Source organism: Aulostomus chinensis, chromosome 10 (genome assembly GCF_037954235.1).
Source record: "Aulostomus chinensis isolate RoL2024-O1b breed Wild chromosome 10, RoL_Achi_v1.0, whole genome shotgun sequence".
NCBI classification, from domain to species: domain Eukaryota; kingdom Metazoa; phylum Chordata; class Actinopteri; order Syngnathiformes; family Aulostomidae; genus Aulostomus; species Aulostomus chinensis.
Window position 1 is genome coordinate 17784528 of NC_141329.1, and position 22844 is coordinate 17807371.

General features: G+C 41.7%; 1 protein-coding gene across 2 annotated transcripts in view; it reads right to left on the bottom strand.

Annotated features, from left to right (window-relative positions):
- rsrc1 (arginine/serine-rich coiled-coil 1) overlaps positions 1–21697 on the bottom strand; it is a 119342-nt gene extending 97645 nt beyond the window's left edge. For both annotated transcript variants that reach the window (XM_086216210.1, XM_086216211.1), the window contains exons 1-3: positions 21615–21697; positions 20970–21194; positions 16684–16806 (exon numbers count right to left, since the gene is read on the bottom strand). In XM_086216210.1, coding sequence (XP_086072336.1) covers positions 16684–16806; positions 20970–21151 — 305 coding nt within the window. In that variant the 5' untranslated portion in view covers positions 21152–21194; positions 21615–21697. The remainder of the gene's footprint in view (positions 1–16683; positions 16807–20969; positions 21195–21614) is intronic.
- Positions 21698–22844: the final 1147 nt, after the last annotated feature.

The window sequence follows — 22844 nt, forward strand, 5'->3', positions numbered from 1 at the left end:
TTTTCTCAATCAAATATTTCACAAGAAATACAGAATAGTGAAGGCATATCAATCAAATTTTCTCACCAAAAAGATGTGTATTTGAATCAAAGTCCAGATATTTTTTTTAAAAAAGGCAAAACAAATTAATGTTTAGTTATTTTCAAATAATGTGTGAAAAGACAGCAAACATTTGCACAGAGAGAGGTACGACAAGTGATTGAATTGGCTCCAGTAACGAGATGTGATAAAGGAGGGTCCGATTATCAAAAATGCAGCTGATTTACTTACATGATCTGGCAATTGACCATTTGATCTTTTTACCTGCTACAGCTTGGGTTCGCCTAGATATTGCTAGTATGGCTGTGCTGTATTGTCTGAATGTGGTACTGTGCCAGAGAAAGGTGCAAACCTGCAAATTATGAAGCTAATAACTTCCGCACAGTGTCTCCTGATGAAGGTCAGACAAACCAAAATGTTGCATATCGGAAAAAATATTTCAGAAGTACATGACAGCACAAGGGGGGTTTTTATTTTCACATTTTCGTAGTTACCTTTTTTCTTTTTTTTAACAACATACTGTTTGTGTATCTGAGCATTTGAATCGTATTTTGAAATCAATTATTTAGCTCAGTTAATTAGTTTTGTTTAGTGCAAAGTTGGTCATGCCTTTTTTTTTAAAATCACAGTTTGTGGTAACACAGCTCTCAAGACTGCTGATATGGCCTAAAATCTTGTTTTTTGTCGTATTTTCATATTGCGATTTTCATATATAGGTACTGCAAAAACTACCAAGAAATATAAAGATAGAGTGCAGTATGCCGCCCAGCCCTGATGCTTCTGGTATTTTCCTCTTTCCCTTTTCCCACAGTAAATCCTGTGACATTGCATACCCCAGACCAGATCTGCTAAAGTTAAAGCAGACACCCCAGAATGAATCAAATATTTCTTGATCAAATATGTTATTCAGAGGTGGAGGTGAATGCATTAACCACAGGACATTTGATGTAGTATGTTGAACACTGTTTCCCAGAGCTACGATTAACCTACTCAGAGAATCAGAGCTAATGGAAAACGGGAAAGAAAAACATTGGCATTAGGGGGTTCTGAGTCTCCAGGCGAGATAATCCATCAATGGCCCAAACAGACCTTGGAATGAGTAGATCTATGTGTTGACAATGTCTGAGTATGTTTGTAATCATGTACAGTACATGAGGGGAAAATACAACAGAGTTGCAGTGTTCCAAACCTAAGTCTTATATTTACAGCCAAGCAAATTGCGGCCAGAAGCAGCAGATGCAATAAACACAATCTCTGTTTCTGTTTCTCTGTCTCCCTCTCCCCCTTTCTCCCTCTGAAGAAAACAGCCCACTTCTGGGGTGTGCAGCAAATTAAATTTACTGTAGTTAATAGAGTGAGCCTATGTTGCTAAATGTCAATTTCCTGACCAAGTCCTTCCCCTTGGAGAATGATTAGCTAATTTGAGGCTGGGGATAAATGGGCTAATGCATGACACACAGATAAACAGCCACAGTTGGACCCCATACCAAGCCCTTCCTCTGCTTTACATTTTATTGGCCTTATTATCTCCAGGGAAAATGGGTACCCCTATGGCCTAAACATATTTTCATTTCTAATAAAAGGCCCTTGCTGGTTGCCCCCACGTATACACACACGTGCGCAATGCCCCCTCACAGCCTCTTTCCTCCATTCCTCCCTCGTTTCTCCATCCAATCCATTAAATTGTGGCTCTGCAATTGGCTGGGACCATTTTCCTGGTGAATTATCAATAGAGTAATTATGCTGCATGTTGGGAGCTGGGCTAAAGCTTATCGCGGCTGACCCCCCGGTGCGCGCCAGGATATGATCCCTCACCACGGCCCATTGGGGTAATTATGTGGCCGGGTGTGAAGCTGGATGGTGTGTTACCCTTATCAGTCTGTATTCTATTTCGGTTTTCATTGAAAATTGGACATTAATGCCGGCTACGCGATACCACTAGTGTCAGATACAGGTGAGCGTCTCCAATGGCATCTGACCCCTGTTAAATCATTATTCATATTACGGCGTGTAGGGACGGGCTGAGTAACTCCTCTGTGCACCACACATCAACACACACACACAAAAAGACCAATCAGCCTCACTGTTTTCTTATTTCCTGCCTTATCTTCTCCCTATTTGGAGCAGCATTTATATTGTTTCTTCGTTTGCTCAGCTGTTATCCACTGTTAGGAAGGCAAAACAAAGTTTCACGTCCATATTGTATCTGCACGGTGGCAGAGACACCAACACAACAGCTGAGGAACACTGCAGCCGGTGACATTCTCAGTAGGACCTGAGCAAAACCTCTGTCCATTAGGCAAGTATGACCTGGAAAAGACGAACAGCTACGCAACTTTAGCTCAGAAGGCACTAGTAATAGTGACCCATGTCTTCCACACCAAGTGCAGCACAGGGTGCCGATGTTGGAACAAAAAATTTAATGAATTCTCATGGCTGTTTAGATGTTAGACTGACAACAGAGAATACCACTCTTAATAATGTAAGACATTTTGGAAATTGTAATATTTTAACAGAAAGTACTCCAACTTACCATCAACTTGTGTTCACTTGTAGCTATAGTTCATATCTTTTATGTAAACATCAGATACATTGAGGAGCTGACATAAAATTCCGATCTTTGTGATTAATTTATTATTTAATCATGAGGTTTTCTCATACCAGGTCTCCGCCCACCCAAACTCATGCAGCCCCGAACATACACGCTCTATTTCCCTGCACATGTACAATAAATGTTTTTAATGTACATCTTGAAGACGTGAAGATAAAAGATGACCTTACTCCAGTTTGTTTTTCTTATGTCTGGCAGCTATATGCAATAATTCTCAAAATAATCCAGGATGATAGAATACCTGAAAATTATTTGAGAATAATATCACAGGTTCAAAAGAGAAAAAAGCCACCTGTAGAGCCTCCATCCTACTGTATCCAAGTGTTCTCAAACTGCCACCAAAAAACACAAAAAAAAGTGATGCTTTTATGTAATATAACATTGGTAGAGCATGAATATTTGTTAACAGCTACTACTGGGTTTAGCTTACAAACCTGCTACAACTGAATCTATCGCTTTATAATCTGGGCAACTAACGACAAATCAAGGAACCCTTAAGTAAAAGTGTTCTTCAACACTCTGTTCTTCTGCTCAATTCATTTATTCAAATAACATTACAGCTCCAAGTATCTTAAACATTCTGGACACATTACGATCTCACAGTATTTTCTCCTCCTTCTAGCTCTGTTCTCAATTCCTCCACTTTTCTTCTCATCACCTCTCTTAACTCGGGGCCTACTCAATTATCCCTGGAAATATCCTCAACTGAAAGAGGAAAATGCTAAACAAAAAAGTATTAAAATTTCTGATCATAAATTTAAGATAAAATAAAGATTAAATGCACACCATCTTAATCTCTTTCATCTGATCCTGGCCCATCTGCTCTCCTTTCCTCCTCTGCTCGTCCCTACTTTCTTCCTCTGTTCGCCTCTACTTTCTTCACCTCCTTTTCAACTGCTTTTTCCACCTTCATTCCACGCGCTTTCACACCTTTAATTTTCTCTTTCCTCGTAGAGCCTTGTCACACATTTTTCCCATCATGCTTCTCGACCTTCGCTTATCACACCCCTTCACTTTCCATGAGAAAACAGTCCATGTTCTAGAATTACAGGGGTCTTTCTAATTACAATCACCTTTTTAAGTCCTTGACATCTTGTTTTGTTTAATTATATTTAGGTAAACTCTGACCTGGCTGAAACACTCAAGACATACTTGACTGTTAATGACTGATGGGCTGGGCCAGCTTTGGAAATAAAATTGAGATGATGGTTGAGTTTAGTCACATAAACAGGGATACATGATAATTCAGGGGTTCTACAATCAGTGTGTGTGCACTCTACACAATAACGACTGATGACCTTCGCTACCTGGAGAGTGGTGGGACATTGTGTCACCCGTCCTCTGTGCATTTTCATCCAGACAGCAAGGCATAATAGCAGCAAAATATTCCTGCCTTGAGGAGGCTGTGTAAAGGGGGTCACACACACAAACACATACACGCACAGTATAAAAAAGCCTGTTCATCAACATTTCTGAGCAACAAAAAGATTGAAAAAGAAACAGGCCTATCGAAAGTGAGAAGCTCCATATTTGAAGAACTTCATTAATGCGCTGTTTCCTGCCGAGTTATTTCCAGTGACAGAGCACACAGCAGCAGCTTCATGTTCAAGTTAAAAGTCACTTTTCTTTTTTCTGCCATTTCAATGTGTCTAAAAGCACCTTGAGTGAGCAATGTGCATTTCCTGCTGCCAAAAGACGTGGAAAACAGCTGTTCCTGCCTGACGCTGCCAGCTGAATGGAATGCAAATATGTTAACCATCCAGAATTTATTACTTTTGAGTGCTCTTCAAACGTAACGGCAGACACAAGTTTAATTTATGATATTCCTCTAATTATGAGAGCTGTTGAAATCATTTCCCAAGCTGCTTCCTTCTTCTAAGCAGCCACATTATCTGTTCCCTCGGTTCACAGTACACGCACGCACACACACAGTCATCTGACACACACATAAATATATGTACGCACACACCCACAGTCATCCATCACACACATCAATATACATACACACCGACTAAACGCACAAGAAATCACTGCAAAGTAGTGGATTGTGAGCACAATTAAGACAGCAAAGACAGAGCATGAAAGATTCACAGAGATGTTTTTTTTCTTTGTCCCTCTCTGCTTCAGAAAAGCAATGTTTAGATTTGTCATAATCTTTAGTTTGCTTTTAATTTAGCAGTCGTCAACACAAACGTCTGCAATGCCCTGCGATCCTGTGAAGCAGAAATGAGACCCCATGCAGGCCACCCACTCACTACCTCCCCAGTGAGAGAGAGAGAGAGAGAGAGACAGAGAGAGAGAGAGACACACACACACACACACACACAGTTACAGCCACATGCCACAAGGTCAAGTCATTTAGCAGAGTTCAAAGGCCTTCAAAGACCCCTCAGATCTATATGAACCTGCCACGGCCAGCCACGATGAGGGAAAAGATGTCTCTCTGTACAAGGCTGTGGTTCTTTGTGTGCATATGTAAATAGCTGAGTGTGTGCGTCGCTGCAAACATGTGTGGATTACCCAGCATCTTCATTGGCACATATGCCCAGTGTCAATCAACCTCTCCATCGCAATCCTAAACTTGGCCGTCTGGTGTGCACCCGCAACCTTTCACCTCTGTGCAGCCGCAGTTTGACATGACACCCATTAGCAGCTGGAGCTGAGGGGGGCCCGGGTTCAGCCTCTCAACCCAGACACAAGGTCAATTGGAGGTCACACTTAGACTAGGTGCTAACTTGCCAACTCGCTCACAGCCACTCACACAACTGAAACCCACTTTTTCCCCTCCTTCAATCCATCACGGCCCAGAACAATTAGTTATGCAGTGTTAGAAGAGAGTCGTTTTGGTTGTCATTGCCTCCATCTGTAAGACAGAGGAAAGCAGGGAGGAAAAAGTTGAGGGAAAGAGGAGGTGCAGATAAGATGAGGGCAGAGAACAGGTGAAGGACAGCAGGAGGTAGTAGAGATGGGGGGGGGGGGGCAAAATGATAAAGAACGCAAAAATGTTTTCAAAGCAGTGAGGCCAAGAAAAAGCAGGGTAGTGAAAAGGAAAAAAAATGATTGGGACTTATGGAGAAGACAGAGCAGAAAGCCGTCCTTCACATCGAGCTGGCTCCAATTAGCAGGTGTGCTCTCAGATGCTTGCTCTCCCTCTCTCTCTGGTCAGGGAAGATGTATTTTTCTGCCTTTTATATGCATGTATTTATGAAGTGGTTGGAGATCTGAGGGCCCTTAGCATAACAGCCTTTTATTGTTTAAATGTGGACCGTTCGGCCCCGTGTGCTTAAGTGATTTAGGAACCTCACAACTCCAGTATAAGAAAAATCATAAACGCTGAGACAAACCATGTGGGTGGACTGTAAAAGGCACTGAGGAACGGGCCGACAGAAAGCAGACACACATTCCACTACTAAAGGGAAACTACACTTAATTAAACACCCAAGACACAACTGGAATAGCGCCCTGTAAAAAACACAGCACTATTAGTTTCCCCTCTATGGTGAAATAACATAAAGTTGTCTTCCGACAGAACAAGGACTTGTCTTATAAAGAGGTTTCTAAAAATATATTTTTTCATGAACTGCTGTCAAGATGAACAAGTGGCGGGTAAAAGAGAAATGAACACAGAAGGACGGATCACAAAATGAGTAGAACACAAAAACTCCTCCCTTCCTTTGCCTCTCCCCTTCAATACATGTGTCGCTTCTCATAGCCTATATCTCCCATGCACAGACTAAAAGTAGTCCATAAAAAGGGGAGATTTTAACCACCTTCTGCCTATCTTTACAGGTAGAGAAATCTGTGAAAAGGTAAGAGAGAATCAAGAATGGTCTACAACATTGAGCAGAAAAAAATAGAGCTTTTGGTGTACAATTTCCCACATTCTTCTAAGAAACGTGAGCAAAACAACATTGAGTAGAAAGATTTTCAGGAAACTACTTTTGCTAATTTCATGCGGCTGCATTAACAAAATATTAAACTCCTTTTATTTATCATGACAGAAAGTTATGAATTTGATATCTTATTTACTATGACTGGTTGACCAAAGATGATACATATTATAGTGATTGCATAAAAGTCATTCCTTACACTTTTGCAGAGATACAAGGTTTTATATATATGCTTTGACTTCCCAGAGTTTACAGAGACACCTGGCATACGTTGGCTCTAATGAAACTGTTCAAAATAATTACATTTTTCCTGTTATGATGCCAAAACAAGAGGTTGAATTCTCTGTTCTACCAGTTACAGAAGTGATCTGCTCTTTGTTCAGCCAATCATACGACAGTTGGCCATGTCCCCTTTGGCCGATCTATCTATCTCCACTTCTTCCTCACGTTCTCTGCACTGCTAAAGCCCAAAGGGAGAGAGAGAACAAAAAAAGAAGACAAATTTCAAATAGAAAACCTCATCCGCATACTGAGAAAGTGTTTCATTACTTTCAAAAAGATTGTCACGGTTTCAGTCAGGGCGCACATGATCCTCATTTCATTTCTCTGTCATTCTCTCTCATTTTTCTTTTCTTTTTTTTGCCACAAATAAATTACTGAACGTGTGAGTGAAACCACATGCTTGTGTGTTTGTGTGGTTCCCTCTCTTGTCCAAAGTGGACTGACAAGTGCAGGCAGTGGTTCCATTAGCTGGCAATTTGCTCTCAAGTTGTCCAGGGGGAGAGAGGAGGAATGACGGAGGCTTTTTTGGCACTGAGGCGCACATGGCTCTGTTTAGGACAAGTTAAGTGAGGTGCTCACACACATAATCCTTAACCATTCTTCACACACTACAAGCACATACACTCTCAAAACATGAAATGTCTCACGTGAATATTACACAGGGAAAGCAGGGATCAAAATAGATGATAATGAAATATAATAAATGTACTTGTATTTACTTAAGACTCTGATACATGTTCGGTATGAGTATGACTGTGCCAAAACATCATTAAAATATTCAACAAATCTACACAGTAGCATATAGTAGTATTCCCAGAGAATACTGGTGTCCATATGGCTTGAGCCAGAGCAAAACTAGAGTACAAGGTAAACATGCCTGACTGAGGTTTATCCATGCATGCTCTCTTAGTACAGGTCTCTGCGGACTAGCTCAAAATCTGGCAACTGATTCACACATAGTGTATACATCTCTCATTGTGTCTCTGTGTTAACGAGTGAAAACAAGCACTCTGGACAGGCGGAGCATTTATCTCTGCATAAATTATGAGCAGAAGCTGGTAATTAAAATGGGAAAATAACTGGAGTTACAATAAAACTTTGCTAATAGGCGATTTAGCAAGGTGACCTCTGTGTGCACTGTGTGTCATTCCAGGACCCAGCATCACTCTGGACTCAGTACTGTCCTGCTGCGTGAGAGGCACTGGGAGCCCATTTGCAGGTCCATCTCTGAACAGTAGGGAACTGGTACAGCCTCCTCTGTACGCTCTCGGTCTCTCTAACTCTATCTCTCTCTACCCCTCCTTCTCTGCTTAGAGTGTTATTAGACCCTGGGCTCCGCTGCAGCTCCAAACAGCTCAATGACAACACACAGGGCCTGCCAATTAGAAATAATTAGACAGTCATTTCAGTGGCAAGTCTTTTTAAGTGCATATATAACCATGCAATGATGCTTATTAGCTGGCCTGAGCCAGCGAGGACCAGGGCCTCAAACGCTTTGGCGCTGGAGAAAATAATTACGCCAGTGATCACAAAGCGAGCTGCACATCTCTGTACTTCACCTCCACGCGTTTCAAAAATCCACTTCATTAGCTCCCGTAATTAATCCTCCATTAATTGCAGGAAAAGCCCAGTTTACCTCCCTTCGTTTCTAATTATCATCTTATAAATAGTTATGGTTCTAATTAATGTGTTCATTAGGCAGGATATTTCTCTCAAAGCCTCGCTGGGAGCCAAAGGTCCGGCTTGGCTCTCTCTGAAGCCTAAGCAGCCAGAAGGTGAGGCCATCCTGCCTGCATTTGCTTTTATTTTACTACATTCAACCTCCTAATTGGCATTTAAAACCCAATTTGGAAGAACTTCAAGAAGCTTAAATAGGAGAGAGAGAGAGACAGAGAGAAGGCAGGACGCACAGAGAAAAAGCGATACATTTGGTGTTCATTTTCCTCTGCCAGAGCTAAAAGCATTTCTGTCTCCGTCTTTCTCCTAGTCTGACCAGACGGATGAGGCTTTTCATTGTCATGAAGTGAACACAATCGGGGTTGATTGCATTATTTGGCATTACACAGGTTTGTTTCCAAAGCAGTACAACTGTTCCTTAACAAAAGAAATAACAGTGGGAGCGTCATACTTCTACTTGGTTTCTGTCATCAAACAGCCAAATTTTGTCTTTGGTACACAAAGTAACTAGTCTGGTCTCTATGATACTTAAAATAATGACAAAGATGTGCATTCATTCAAAAGGCTTTCAAACAGACAGAGTACTCAGCGCTATCAGCGAGCTTATAAAATTAACAGAAACTAGCTTAATATATATTGTGCATAAAAAAAATCGTTAAAATATCGAAACATTTTACAAATGTGAGGAAAACACGCTACAATAATAATTTCCAATGAAATAATATTCACTTACCAAATAAAAACATTACACATATATTTTCAAACATCCCTTGATTCTAGCTGAGAATAATTTATTTATTACAATAGTTTTTAGTGAGTGGTTGATATTTTCACTGTTTAAATTCATACATTTTATAGTACTTGTAAATTATCCATGAGTAAGAAAATTATATAGTAGAAGCATTTGCAAAAGTATTTCATGATGAACAAAAGAAAATACTTAAGAATAACTATTGTGTTTTGTCAACACACCAAACACCCAAGGACCTTTTCTTATAAAACAGGTCTCAGCTTCTCATTTCTACCCTGCAAAAACAAACATGCAAAATTTCAAAGTATAAATCATGAAGAAATCATGTTACCTTTAATTAGATGTTATTGAAGGGTCTTAGTGTAGCTAACAACATGCTCAGTTTACCAACTATTTGTTATAGTGATGAAGGTACTGCGCTGTCCATATAATCGGAAAAAAGGTCCATCGACTACCCACATGTTACATCGAACAGTAATGGTTTTCCACCAGGTCAAACTCAGCTGTCTTTAAACTCTCTCTTGAAACTTGTTTACTTTTTTAAAAATAATTTTCTGATTTCTTAAGAAATTGGGGCAATCGCATTATTCATTTATTTTCATACTTTTTAATAAGGCACCTGACATGCCAAATATGTTCCTACCTTCTCCTCCTTCACACACACACACACAGGCCAAAAACCCAACCGTTAACTTTCAGTCCAGGCTCTTACATACTAATATCGTTCCCAGTTTAACAGATGGATGAAAATAGAGAGGACAACTCTTTGATGTTAAACGTGTTTGTGTTGGGGACCATCGGGCAACGCTCATTTGATCGCCTCTGTGAGAAGACGAGCGTGATGCCTTTTGTGAGGTGAATTTTCCTGTACGTACACAGTGCCGACTCTACAGCTAGGTTGCTACCCAGGGGAGTGGGCTAGTGTGTTGTGAGCCTGCAGGATGGAGGGGTGCAGTGGAGTGGGGTATGGGAGGATGGCTTGGCAGAAGTGAGGGGTGGGGGGTGGGTGGGTCCTCTGGCGGTAAAGGGGAACACTGCTTGCGGCGAGGCAGGGATGAAAGAGGCTGTCTGTGTCAGTCACTTATTCCTCCCTTTGGTAAATAAAGGTTTCTGACAACAAAGCCGAGCAGCGCTTGACTGGCCTTTACAGCAGATAAGAGTAAGGCAGAGGAAAGAGGAGGGTTGTCAACAAACGTGTTCAGATCTCCCGACTAGAAGCATGTTGATTTTTATGGAGTAGAGAAGATGCAGCCAAACTAAACCAGGTCATCTTTCAGTTTAAATCAACACTTTGCAAGTCCGGTAATAGGAAAAGAAAGAAGAAAGGGCTAAATGTCACTCTGTAGAAGGGGAAGAAGAGGAGATGCCAAGAGTCCATGGGATAAAAGATTGATTAAAGGAAAAAAAAAAAGGTGCGTACCATACACTCCACACACAAAAAACACACTCCAGACAAACTGACGACCTACAGGGTTTCCAGTAGCGCTTTGTGAGCCTGGCGGCTTGCCGGGTCTAAATTGACTCCTTGCCGTGCCTCAGCATCTGGGATTTTTTTCTATGTATATTTATGATGCTTTTTAATGTGTTATACTAGTAGCAAACTCATTTTAATGATTACATTAGGACATAGGCTGAGTACATAGTGTGCAGTTGTGTGCATGTGAGTGTTTACAGTGGTCTTGGCCATCATCAGCTAGAGATGTTCACAATTAACTGTTAATGCGAATTTGGATTATTGTTTTACTTCTAATTACTGTTGTATGATGAAGGCTAATCTAGTGAGATGCTGTCACTTCAGGCCTGGGAACTCTGTACAAAGCAGGCGTTCTCCCCAAAAATTTCAGTCACAAGACTGAGTATCAGACTAACTAAAAATATGGGGCCATATTGTCTATTCTGGATAAAAACTGATAGACAAGCTGTCTGTTTCACTTAAAATAACCCTGAAAGAAGCCACTGTTTTTGTTCTTGTCTGTTTTTGTGTTTATTTTTGCTACAATGCTCTCAGTACTTTGAAAGCAAATGCGTGTGTGTTCTTTGTTGATCTCTGTCCATAAAATTTGACAGCATGGCTATTATTTGTTATTAATATTAATAGGTTTGACATATTTTCCTATAGGCTGGCATGGTGGTGCAGTGGTCAGCACTGTCACCTCACAGCAAGAATGTTCCAGGTTCCAGGTCCCAGCTCAAGCACAGGATCTTTCTGTGTGGAGTCTGCATGTTCTCCCTGTGCCTGCGTGGGTTCTCTCTGGGACTCCAGCTTCCTCCCACAGTCCAAAGACATGCAAACGAGGCTGATTGATACTCTAAATTGACCGTAGGCGTGGCTGTGAGTGTGAAAGTTTGTCTCTCTATATGTGCTGGCTCTGTGATGGACTGGTGACCCGTTTAGGGTGAACCCCGCCTCTCGTCCAAAGGCAGCTGGGATAAGCTCCAGCCCCCCCACCCCCGCCCCCCACCCTGACCCTTAACAGGATAAGCAGCAGAAAATGGATGGATGAGGGATATTTTCCTACACTAATAAGTTATGAAATGAACGTGTGAAATGCGTGTAAAACACGCACACGCACACACACACACATACACAAGTGCTGAAAAAACACTTGGCTGCTAGCCTTTTCTGAGGGACACCCTGAAACTACCTGGTGATTTGTTTGCATTCTTCCTCATATTACTTTCTATCCATCAGAACCACTCAATTGATGCTTTATGATTCTCTCATAAAGGCATGAACCAGAATTCACTTGTCATGTCTTCAAACACACTCAACCAGCCACATCCCAAATCACCTGCTACATCGCATGCATGTGCACACACGCGTGCACACGAATACACACACACACACACACACACACACACACACAAATGTGTGAATAAATATGTTGAAATGTGCAGAAGAATTCCCAGCTTGCCACCTGACAGGGGAATTGCTGATCCAGGTGCAGTGAGACTCTGAGAAAGACTCTGAGGCCAAACTGCTCACCCACAGTAAACTTGCCGATTTTCCTCAGCCACCTCTGTCCTCTTCCCTCCCCTCAGCCCCTCCGCCATTCCCAAGCCACCTAGATGACCTTGTGCGCTCTGTGGCGGAGCAAGGCAGGAAAAGCTATCTAGCAGATGTACGACACCTCATCTCATACAGGGGAAAATTGCTGAGTGAAATAAATACCAGGCCATCGCTCAAACCTGTGCACGTGAGTACACACACGCACGCACGCAAGCACACACACACACACACACACACACACACACACACACAGAGTTATTCTGTGTTCTCTAAGCAGAGAGCAGAGCTCATGTTACGGAACTTAAACATCCAGATTCCCTTGTTCTTGCAGGCTGTTAAACATGGCAGGCTGACCAACTGACTCAGAGACTGTCTCATAATCACAAGACCTGGCTAGTGTTAGCACTAGTGCAAGCTCGATTTGGTTGCATATCTTAAGTCAACCCTGACATCCCAGAAAGAGGACAAGAGAAGCCCATGAGGGGTATCACCTCAGTGTCACTATCATAGTCATCCCACCATAAAAAGGATACCAACCCACATGCAGGACATACACTACTCCTGGGACACAATCAAAATAGCACCATGACAAGAGCCACGTAAACCAGGGAATTCACAGATCTTAGTTTCCCCTTAAAACTTGAAAGTTGATTAGCTGTGATGCTATTACATTCCTGTTTTTCCCTTACATATCAAGTCACCAACAATCAATATCAGCTCCCTGGCTCACTTTATTGAAAAGGTGGGTTTTTTTTAACCTTTCTTTATTAAGGGTTACTCACTGAGAGTGATACTCTGCCATGGTTATCAACATAAGCAACAAATACCTTTTCAATCAACTGTTTTGCAATGGCTCTCATCAGCTACACATGTTTCATGTAAAGCTTTCTCTCCAATTTTTTTCGAATGAATTTCAAAATGGAGCGCTGAACCCCAACCATGGTCCCTGACCACTGAGATTCAGTTCTGAATTCACTCCGACCACCGAGGCTCCAGGTAGTTTTGATAATTCTGACTCCAGTCAGCTTGCCTGCCCCACTGGGTAGTATGCTTCACCTGTTCTCTAATCTATATCCTCTGATGGAGCAGAGTGATAATTACAGGTGTCATTTTCCTTCATCATGACAGCAACCCAGTGACGAAACTACTTCACTGTTTGCAGGGCTAAACCCTGACGCTAGCACTCTGCCCTGCTTACTCAACACACCACTGAATTATTAATGAGGAAAATGTAAGCATTGTGTGTGTGTGTGTGTGTGTGTGTGTGTGTGTGTGTGTGTGTGTGTGTGTGTGTGTGTGTGTGTGTGTGTGTGTGTGTGAGAGAGTGTATATGCCCTTAAGTACACTTAGAGTGCAAGCACACTTGTGTGTGAATACCCAATGAAAGAAATGCTCGGCTCTCTTTGATGGGTCATTTGGTGGATTTGTCGCACCTGCCATTTGTTCATGTTCTCCAGCAGCGCAGCTAAAGCTGAGTGTTGGAAAACTGACAGACTGACTGACTGAGCCACACACATGTAAAGCCGGCTGCGGCCACCCATGAAAGCTCAGCAGTACGCTGCTCAACTGAGCTCACATAAAGATATGTGTGTGATCCCACTATGATGAGAGGCTAACTCGTCTTTGTTGCACAGGGTAGGCATTAGATCACTGTATGCTGCTGCTGCTCTGTTCTCCCCCAATGGGCTAGGCCGTGACCCCCCCACCCTACCTCACCCACCTCACACAAATGTACACATAGCTTGCTTGCTTGCACACACACACGCACGCAAACACACACGCGCGCGCGCACGCACACACACACACACAGTTTGATATGCCTGCTCACATCAAAGAGAATAAACATTAATGGCAAATAGGTAATCTGCTCCTCTTGTCTGTTTTACATTTCAGGGCAGGATTGACTGCCTCTGAGGGACCTGGCCTTCCTCTGATTGAGGGCAGAAAAAAAGGAGAAAGAGAGAAGAGAGTGAGGAAGCAACAATAGATGGTAAACACATGATAGAGCATTATTCTTATTCCATGTATCTCTTTATTTTTTATTTATACATGAGAGATTGGAAAGAAGGTAATAATATTCCCTCCTTTCAACTCACGACGGCTCCACTATGGTCCTAATCTTACCCTGTGCAATATTCTGATGCAGACATTATTATTCTCATTTCTTCTGAATAATATCCCTCTCTCAAACCTATCTGTTCTCTCTACCACTGCTCGCTTTTGTCTTTCCTCTTCATTTTCTTCCTTCAGGATCTTCACTACTCTCTCACTGCGTTGCACTCACTCAACCCATTCTCCCCATACTTTTCCATTCTCTTCAAACTTCTCGTCCTCTCGCTCTGTTCTATTGTTGGTTGGCGCACTGCTATACTCTTTCATGCCTCTTTGCTGGTGTGGCCAGGTTAGTGTGGCTGGGGTGGGGTTGCAGGCAGCAGCTCATATCCTATCTGTGTATCAATCATAAGGTCCTGTCCACTCAATCCTCCTCTGATCCATCAGCCAGCCTCTCAGCCAGTGCAGGCAGCCTCATCCCCACACACAGACACCCCCCCCCCCCCCCACACACACACACACACACACACACACACACTAATGGCAGTCAGGACACCTGTGCACAGTACAAACCAGCCTGCTTTCATTCCACAGCCTCAGTTGATGCAGAGCGTGCAGTGCCCCCATTGCAGTACAAGGCAATAATGACAATCAAACTGAAAATACTGCATGTGTGATATTTATGTGATTTGTCTGAGTTAGTCTAGTTTATTAGAGGAAATTATTTCCATGAAATTGTTCTACATAAAAAAAACAGGACTGTGCATGACACAAATTGCAGCTGCCATCACATAACTGCATTAATTTATCATCAGTGCCAACAATTTGCACAACCCCACCTCCATCGCCGCCTCCACCTCGTAACACCCAACCACACACCCACACAATCCCTCTGCCGCCAACCCACCTGCTCCTTCCTCATCGCTAAGCCGATTACACAACGCTACTCTCCTAATCACAGAGCGGCATTTGTAAACACCGATGTCATCAACTATAGCTCCAAATCTCCCAAATCCCCTCCACCTTTCATCTCACACCACACAAATAATGCAATTTTTCGACAGATGTTTTAATCACCGGCACCACTGCGAGTGACTGCCACTGTGCAACAGAGTCAGAGGACAGTGCGTCAAAACGATGTGGGCAAATTCCCAAAATAAACTGGTTCTGCGCAACTCTGAAATCTGATCCTTGTACCAGAGCCACAAAGTGTCATGTGACCATCAAGTTGGAGAGTGTAGTGTCTTTTCATGCCATTATCAGCCATTCTAATGTCAAAAGTATGTGCTGCATCAAGCCTTCAATCTGACACATCTATAATGAGGATATTAAATCACTTTTCCCTTTGTGATTAAAATGATCTCTGCTCTCCCCCGCAGCCATACACAAGTAAACAAAGGGCCTTGCTCACGCATATATTATGACAACCTTTTCTTCAGTTGTACATCTGTGCATGTTTCTATGTGTGAGGATTTAAAACAGCACAATTTACTGGTTCATTAGCACCAGATTAGCTATGCTAATGACATGGGCCACCACACACAGAGAATTCCTCTTTATGTTTCTGAAAGGGATACAGAACTGACTGTAGCGTGCGTGCGTGCTTGTGTGAGAGAGAGAGAGTGGTGCAGGTGTGTACACATTAGTCTTACATGAATAAATTAGTCCTTTACAAAACAAAACAAATAAATAGCCAATCCGCTACCTCAAGAATAATCATAATTCATCAAAGCAATATATGGATTATGATGTTTTAGTTGCATTAATGAGTGAAAGGAGAGCGACCAGCTAAACTGTTCTGAGATGGACTGGACTGCTGTGGCTTATGAAGTGATGTATCTGCTTCACACACTAAGATAAATATCAGGTAAACCATTCAGGGCAAACCCAGACAAGAGAACAAGCACGCACAAATACTGATCCAACAGGAAGGCACAGTTTTCTCCGTTTCCATCAGATGGCATAGCACCTCAATACCTGTAGTAAATATCCAAAAGACTTATTGCTTCATTATTAAGAAATGTGATCAGTTGCATGTTTCAGATCCACATCCTGCCTTAAATTTTGCCCCGTTTCTAGAAAACCTACTTTTGCTGTTAGTGTCAGAACAGATAACATTTTGAGTATTTTGTGACATACAAAAAATATTTGATCATTTATTTTCCTCATTTCCAGTTTTAGATTTTATGTCAGAGGAAAAAGATCAAAGGCATACCGTGAAAAAAACAACAACAACTCAAATTTAGACCAGCACTTCAAATCTTCACTACAAAAGATCCAATTAACGTAACTGCACTTTAAGAACAATTACAAAAACTCAAAGTATGCATGATTAACAGTGTGTATGAGTATGTATGGTGATGGTGTTTACCTTCTGTCTCGGCTGCGTGACCTGTGGGAGCGGTGACTCCTCCCTTTGTCTTTTTCAGCACTGCGACTCCTCCTCCTGCGAGATGAACTGTGGGATGAACTGCTGCTGGAGCGTCTTCTTCTCCTGACACACATGGGCAAAAATGCACAAATTTAATATGAATTTTGCCAGGATAAAATCATGAATCATAAAGTTTGGGTTATAACCCCTGTAATTCATGACATCACTTTGATTCTGGCAAATCAGCAACATGCACACATGCCCAGTTCAGCTGACAGTCCATCCATCAATCCATCCATTTTCTACACCGCTTATTTGTTAAGAGTCACGGGGGGGCTGGGACCTATCCAGGCTGACATTGGGTGAGAGGCGAGGAACACCCTGGACAGGTCACCAGACCGTCACAGGGCCATCAGGAGCAAATAGGGGCTCAGTATCTTGCCCAGGGATACTTCGACATGTTCACCGGGGGAAGCTAGGATCGACCCAGCGACCCCTCAGTTGCTCCACAGCCACTCTACCTCTGAGCCATGGTGCCCCCAATTCAGTTGATAGTATCCTATTATTTTCTGTTATTTCATTCATTCACAACAACTCAGACACAATCCGCAAATGCCTCTGCTCTCCTGCATAAGTTTATGCTTCTAATTTATTTTTCTGTTCTTTTGAAGAGTAAATATGTCCCAGACAGCCTCATCTATTATCAGCAGCTCTAGCCGCTACTTTGCATCAGTGAATGAGCTCATCTACAGCCCAGGGCAGCAGCACAACGCAGACTGCCCTACAGTTCCTCCACAGGGGCCCTTTGGTGCTCCGCTGCTCTTTAATGTGGCTACAGCCGTGTGTGTAGCATCTATTTTCCAAACACAACTCACACAGTGTTCCTATTGATATCATGTAGCAGGAGGCATTTATGGGTTTGAATATAAATGCAGAATCCTCTTTTACTACTGTGCAAACAGTTTGAGCAAAATTCATTATTTAAAATATCTTCTTTTGTCTCACCAAAGTCAAAAATACCCACCACACACACAAAAAAAACACATAGTCTGTCCTCTGGGAGATGTGCAAGATAGAAGAGAGGAGAAGAAAAGGGAAAGCAATACAAATAACACAGACACCAAACTATCAAACCAGATTTGTACCACTTAGAGCCATGCAGAAGGATCCATTAGTATTCTAAAGGCTAGATCCCATGAGCAGGGACTTATGAAATAACTTCTTCAGCCGAAGTATAAGCACTTCACACATTACACAAAAGAAAAACACACTTGTGTGCTGTGGTTTTCTGGAAGGTGGTGGAAGCTCACACAGTTTCATAGAAGTCTGCGTGAGGGTAAAATAATAAAATAGCTCAAACTGTGAATGTGAAGGGCTGGTTCGCACTTTTACCAATACACTAACCTGAACCTCGACACAGTTTGGCTGACACACACACTTTGTCCCTACCTTGCTATCATTTAATCCCATCTCTCACACACAGTAATGGACACAATAAGTGATGCCGATTAATGAAGTTGTTATGATGTCACAAGCAAAGAGCCTAAATACTGTACCTTGTTTTTCAACGGAGGATCTCTATTTGTTCTAATCAGAAATGTCTCAGTACTGACAGAGATACCAGTGTGACAGACTTTTTCCCTCTCTGTGAACACTACAAGGTTAATACATTAGTATTCTTGCATTTTGCTTCACCTACCAACTAAAGAACTACAAATACAAGGAATGCATGCAACCTGGGTCAGTTGTTAACACTTGACACAAGACCCCCATATGTGTTACTTCTGACACTTCTCACTTTGAAGGCATGTTGCTCAAAGTTTATTTGAGCGGTTAACATGGGAATTTAGGTTGATGGATTCGATCATATTTCAGATATTTTCAATATCCCATCAAGTGACGTGGCCCAGTACCGTGCTGATCATTGGCTGATACAAAGTAAACAATGACATCCTTAGTTTAAATGTAGCATGGATGCATAAACTGCAGCAGGGACCTGTTCATTCCTAAAAAGTTGCTCAGTGGCAAATGAACTAAACAAATATGGCATCTGCTTACGGTCTTCCAAACTGTGCAAGCAAATTAGAGACTTCCAGAGAAACAGAGATTTAATCTGGCAGTTACTCAAAGCTCTCAAAATTTTATTAGACAAAACAAATCAAATAATTGGTTATTTTGGGGGAGGCTTGAACCTAAAAAAAATGATCGACCATCATATAGCCTCTTCTTTCCCACTGTATAAACTCAAAGGGGAATGTTTTTGGGGGGTTAATATGTGTGTGTTACCAAGATTCAAAAGTACTGAAATGAATGTATTCTACTTCCACTACATCTAGTATGAAAGCCTGTTTCCCTAGCTCTCTCTCTCTCTCTCTCTCTCACACACACACACACACTCACACACTTGGTTAATTGATCAAAATGTACTGGCTAATAGATGAGGGACTGTGGTCCCAGGGTTTACACTGCCCCCACCCAACTCCACAGTACAGACAGGCAATGACTTCCCATCAGCAGTAATGGACCTTGACCAAGCCTCATAAATAATTACCATCAACTGGCCTTGTCTGAACAGCCACACACAGCCAGTGGCAGCTGTGGATGGATGGATAGATGGAGGAGGTCAAACTCCACCACTAGCCAACCACTTGTAAAGGGATCGGATTATTACTGAACCTCCTCCTGCCTCAACTACTGATGAATAACAACATGTAGATTTGCAGAGCCCCGGTATTCATCACTATCAACTGTTTTGTGTTAATATAAGAGTATGTTTTCTGTTCTGAAAGCAGTTGTAAAAGTAAACAAATTCAAAACTGAAATATCCTTTTAACTCCTGTCTTCCAATCCAGGAGATACACCTTTTAAGGGTACGGGACAGTGACTGGCCACCCAAATTTGCTGCAGAGACTGCAAGACTTCATAAAAGAAATTTCTTGACAAGAAACTAATTCTGATTATGCATGTTATAGCATTACCTTGGTCAATGAATCATGCTTCATTTATCTGTTTTCCTGTCAGCAAAAATATGCAAAAAGGCCAATTTCTACCGAACTCACTCAATAGGTGAAGGATGGGCTGAAATTTTGAAGCAGATCATCTGCACTATACCTGGTGGCTTTTTTACACTTTGATATTGTCCTTCTAGTAGGTGAACCAGATCCACCTTTTATTAGATCAGACACACCTTAAGAACTTCCTGATTTACTGTGAACATGAAGTTTTCATTTAACAGTGGCAAGGTGGCCAAATCTGATATTGTGCCTAAGAAGAGGAAATTGTGGTAACTGAACTCCACATGGCCACATCTTTGCCAAACTTCACATTTGATGAGACTGCCAGCATGAAGATATCTAGAAACGGAACTTAAGTCATCGCACCACGAAATGGTAAGAGGAAGTAAGCCTGTTGTAGCAAATGTCATATGCTTTATTATTTAAAAAAAAGAAAAAAGAAGTAAATCATTTGATTTACATAAAAATTGCAGTGTTGTCTTCAAATGATGCACAGCAACATAACACATAGGAAGTGTGTGCTTTCCAGTGGTACCTAATGGACACAGCAAGTGATAGTTATACCTCAGTGAACACACTAGTCTGCTAAGTCATGCAGAATTCTAATAGTATCAGGCGTGACCCCTCTAACTCTACAAAGGAGCCACACACTGCAACATATGCAAGGGTGTGAGTGAGAGCAAACTTATGAATGCTTGCAGGTTTCATTAGAAAGTTCACCTCGAAGGAGGTATGCACTCGCTGAGTGCTTTTTAGTTATCATTAAGTCTTCACTCTCATGGGTTTTGTCAATGGGATCTGTTATTATGTTTTCTGGACTCAACAAAAAACTGTTCAACATCAAATAAATTAGCCAACATTGTTATTTAAAGTTCTACGTATGCAAAAACATCACAAATATTGATTTAAAAACATGTTATAACAGATAAATACCAATAATAAGTTTCACAGATGACACAGGAACAACTGAAACTAAACTGACATGATGCAGGTGACACAGATGACCTTTGGCTGTGTTAACCCAAACACACAGGATGTACATTATTCAGTGAATGATGACTTAAATGGTACGTTGTGGCTTCAGTCTTGGTTATGAACACACTATTGCTTACTGGGAATGAATACTTTACTGGTATAAATAAACACAGGGTGAGGTAGGGACTTAAGTTTATCACATCTTATCTTTATCTTATTTTAACTGGGCTGATGGCTCTATATACACTCGTAACGCCACTGCAGATAACTCAAGAGAAGGTTTTAGTGAAGACTCACCTCCTGTCTCTGTCTCTGGATCGTGAACGGCTCCGCCGACTGGACCTGCGGCTCCGACTGCTGGCCACCCTGCTTCCAGAAGAGGACGAGGAAGAGGAGGATGAGGAGGACGAACGGCGACGCTGTTTTCTCTTCCTCCTGCTCCGGCTGTCATCCTCACTCCCAGACGAGTGCCGACCCATGCTAACTGTCTGTCAGCCAAGGAGATATACACCAGGGGGGTTCCTGCAAAGCAAATGAGTCTTCAGCTTGGGAACATTAAACAAAATATTGAAGTAACCATTCACACATACCACGAGGGATACAGACAATTCCTCCATAACATTTATTATTTACGTATCCTCTGACCGCTAATGAATAAGACGTGTGTTTGAGGGGGGACGTGCAGGTGCGTCAGTTTAGAAACTATAATCACCGTAATAACACCAGTAATGTTGAACACGCTGCAACTACCAACTACCTACAGTTGTTGTGTGCGTTAGCTCTTACAGGCTAACCATGCTAACTCAACTATCGTTCTGCTGTGGAAGTGACTGCTACTTGACAACAGAGATACCTCGCATACTGTGTAAATCATATTAAAGATGAAATATTTAGGAATGCAGTCTAAACTGTTTAATGTTTGTTGTAAATCCCGCTCCTCACCCTTAAACCTCTGGTGGGCTCCACGACAGCCGTGCACTGCAAAACAAGACTGTACCAGTCAAGCCGGACAGCATCGATGGAGGACAGACACTAGAATCAAACACAGAGCACTCGATAGTTTGACTCCTTTTGTCGGGTAACAGTAATAGTTTGTTTTCCTTGGATGTCTTCCTTTTTCGAAAAATTGGTAAGAGAGGAGGTTTTCATGTTGTTCTTTTGTTGTCACAAATAAGGCTGATACGATTTTAATAAGATTTTTGTTACTCACAAGCTGCTTGATCTTAGACTGCCTCTCTACAGGAGCATTTCACTGAGAACAATGTTTGTTTCAGTGTAAGACGAGCTATTTCAAGAAAAAAATGTGGTTACATCAATACTGGATATATTTCGATTATACTTATTCAAGTGTTGCCCTTTTTCAGGCTACTATTTCATTAATCCAGTGGTCAGTAAAATACGTTTCGTGTCATCTTGATGTTCTACTGGACTGATCGTTCCTTTCTATTCTAGTTTACTGAAAATGTTCAAAATAATAAACAGATTTTATTCATGGGTCAGAGTTCCGACTTATGATTAGTTGTTTTGATATGGCCAGAACCACACATACACCACCAATGTTAAAATAACCAAATGCATGTGCGAGGTCTGACATGATTTGCATGAGGTCTTCCTCTCATACAGTAATGAAGCCTATCACACTGGGGGCAAAAGGGCCATGCAAACAACTCTCGGCAAAGAAAAATAATAAAATGAATTCATAAAAAATAAACATGCGTAAACAGACAACAAGTGAGGCCACCATTGTTTTCCTGACAACGTGCTGGAGTGAATAAATCGCTATCATCAAACTGTCTTACACAAACTGATTCGGTTTTATACAGAGAGTTAAGAGGATACTCAACTTTGCGATTTGGAATTCATGCTGCTTTGAGATGCAGCAGAAAGAATAGTAATTAATGCCTGAAGGTTCAAGCTGAAACGCCGTTAATATTTAATTAGGGGAATGGTTAGAGCCTTTGTGTGGAAATGGGGCTTTTTATAGATTATCAATAAACATGCTTCATTTTCCATCAAATTCATCCCGACATTTTGAAAATACCGCTGTATCCTGTTTCTTGTTCTTATGGTGCCTCCTCATTTCACTTAATTGCTCTCTCTCTCTCTCTCCGCGGCGTATACCTCCACCGCAAGTCAAGCATTGTTTATTTATTTTTTTGCAAATATAGGCAA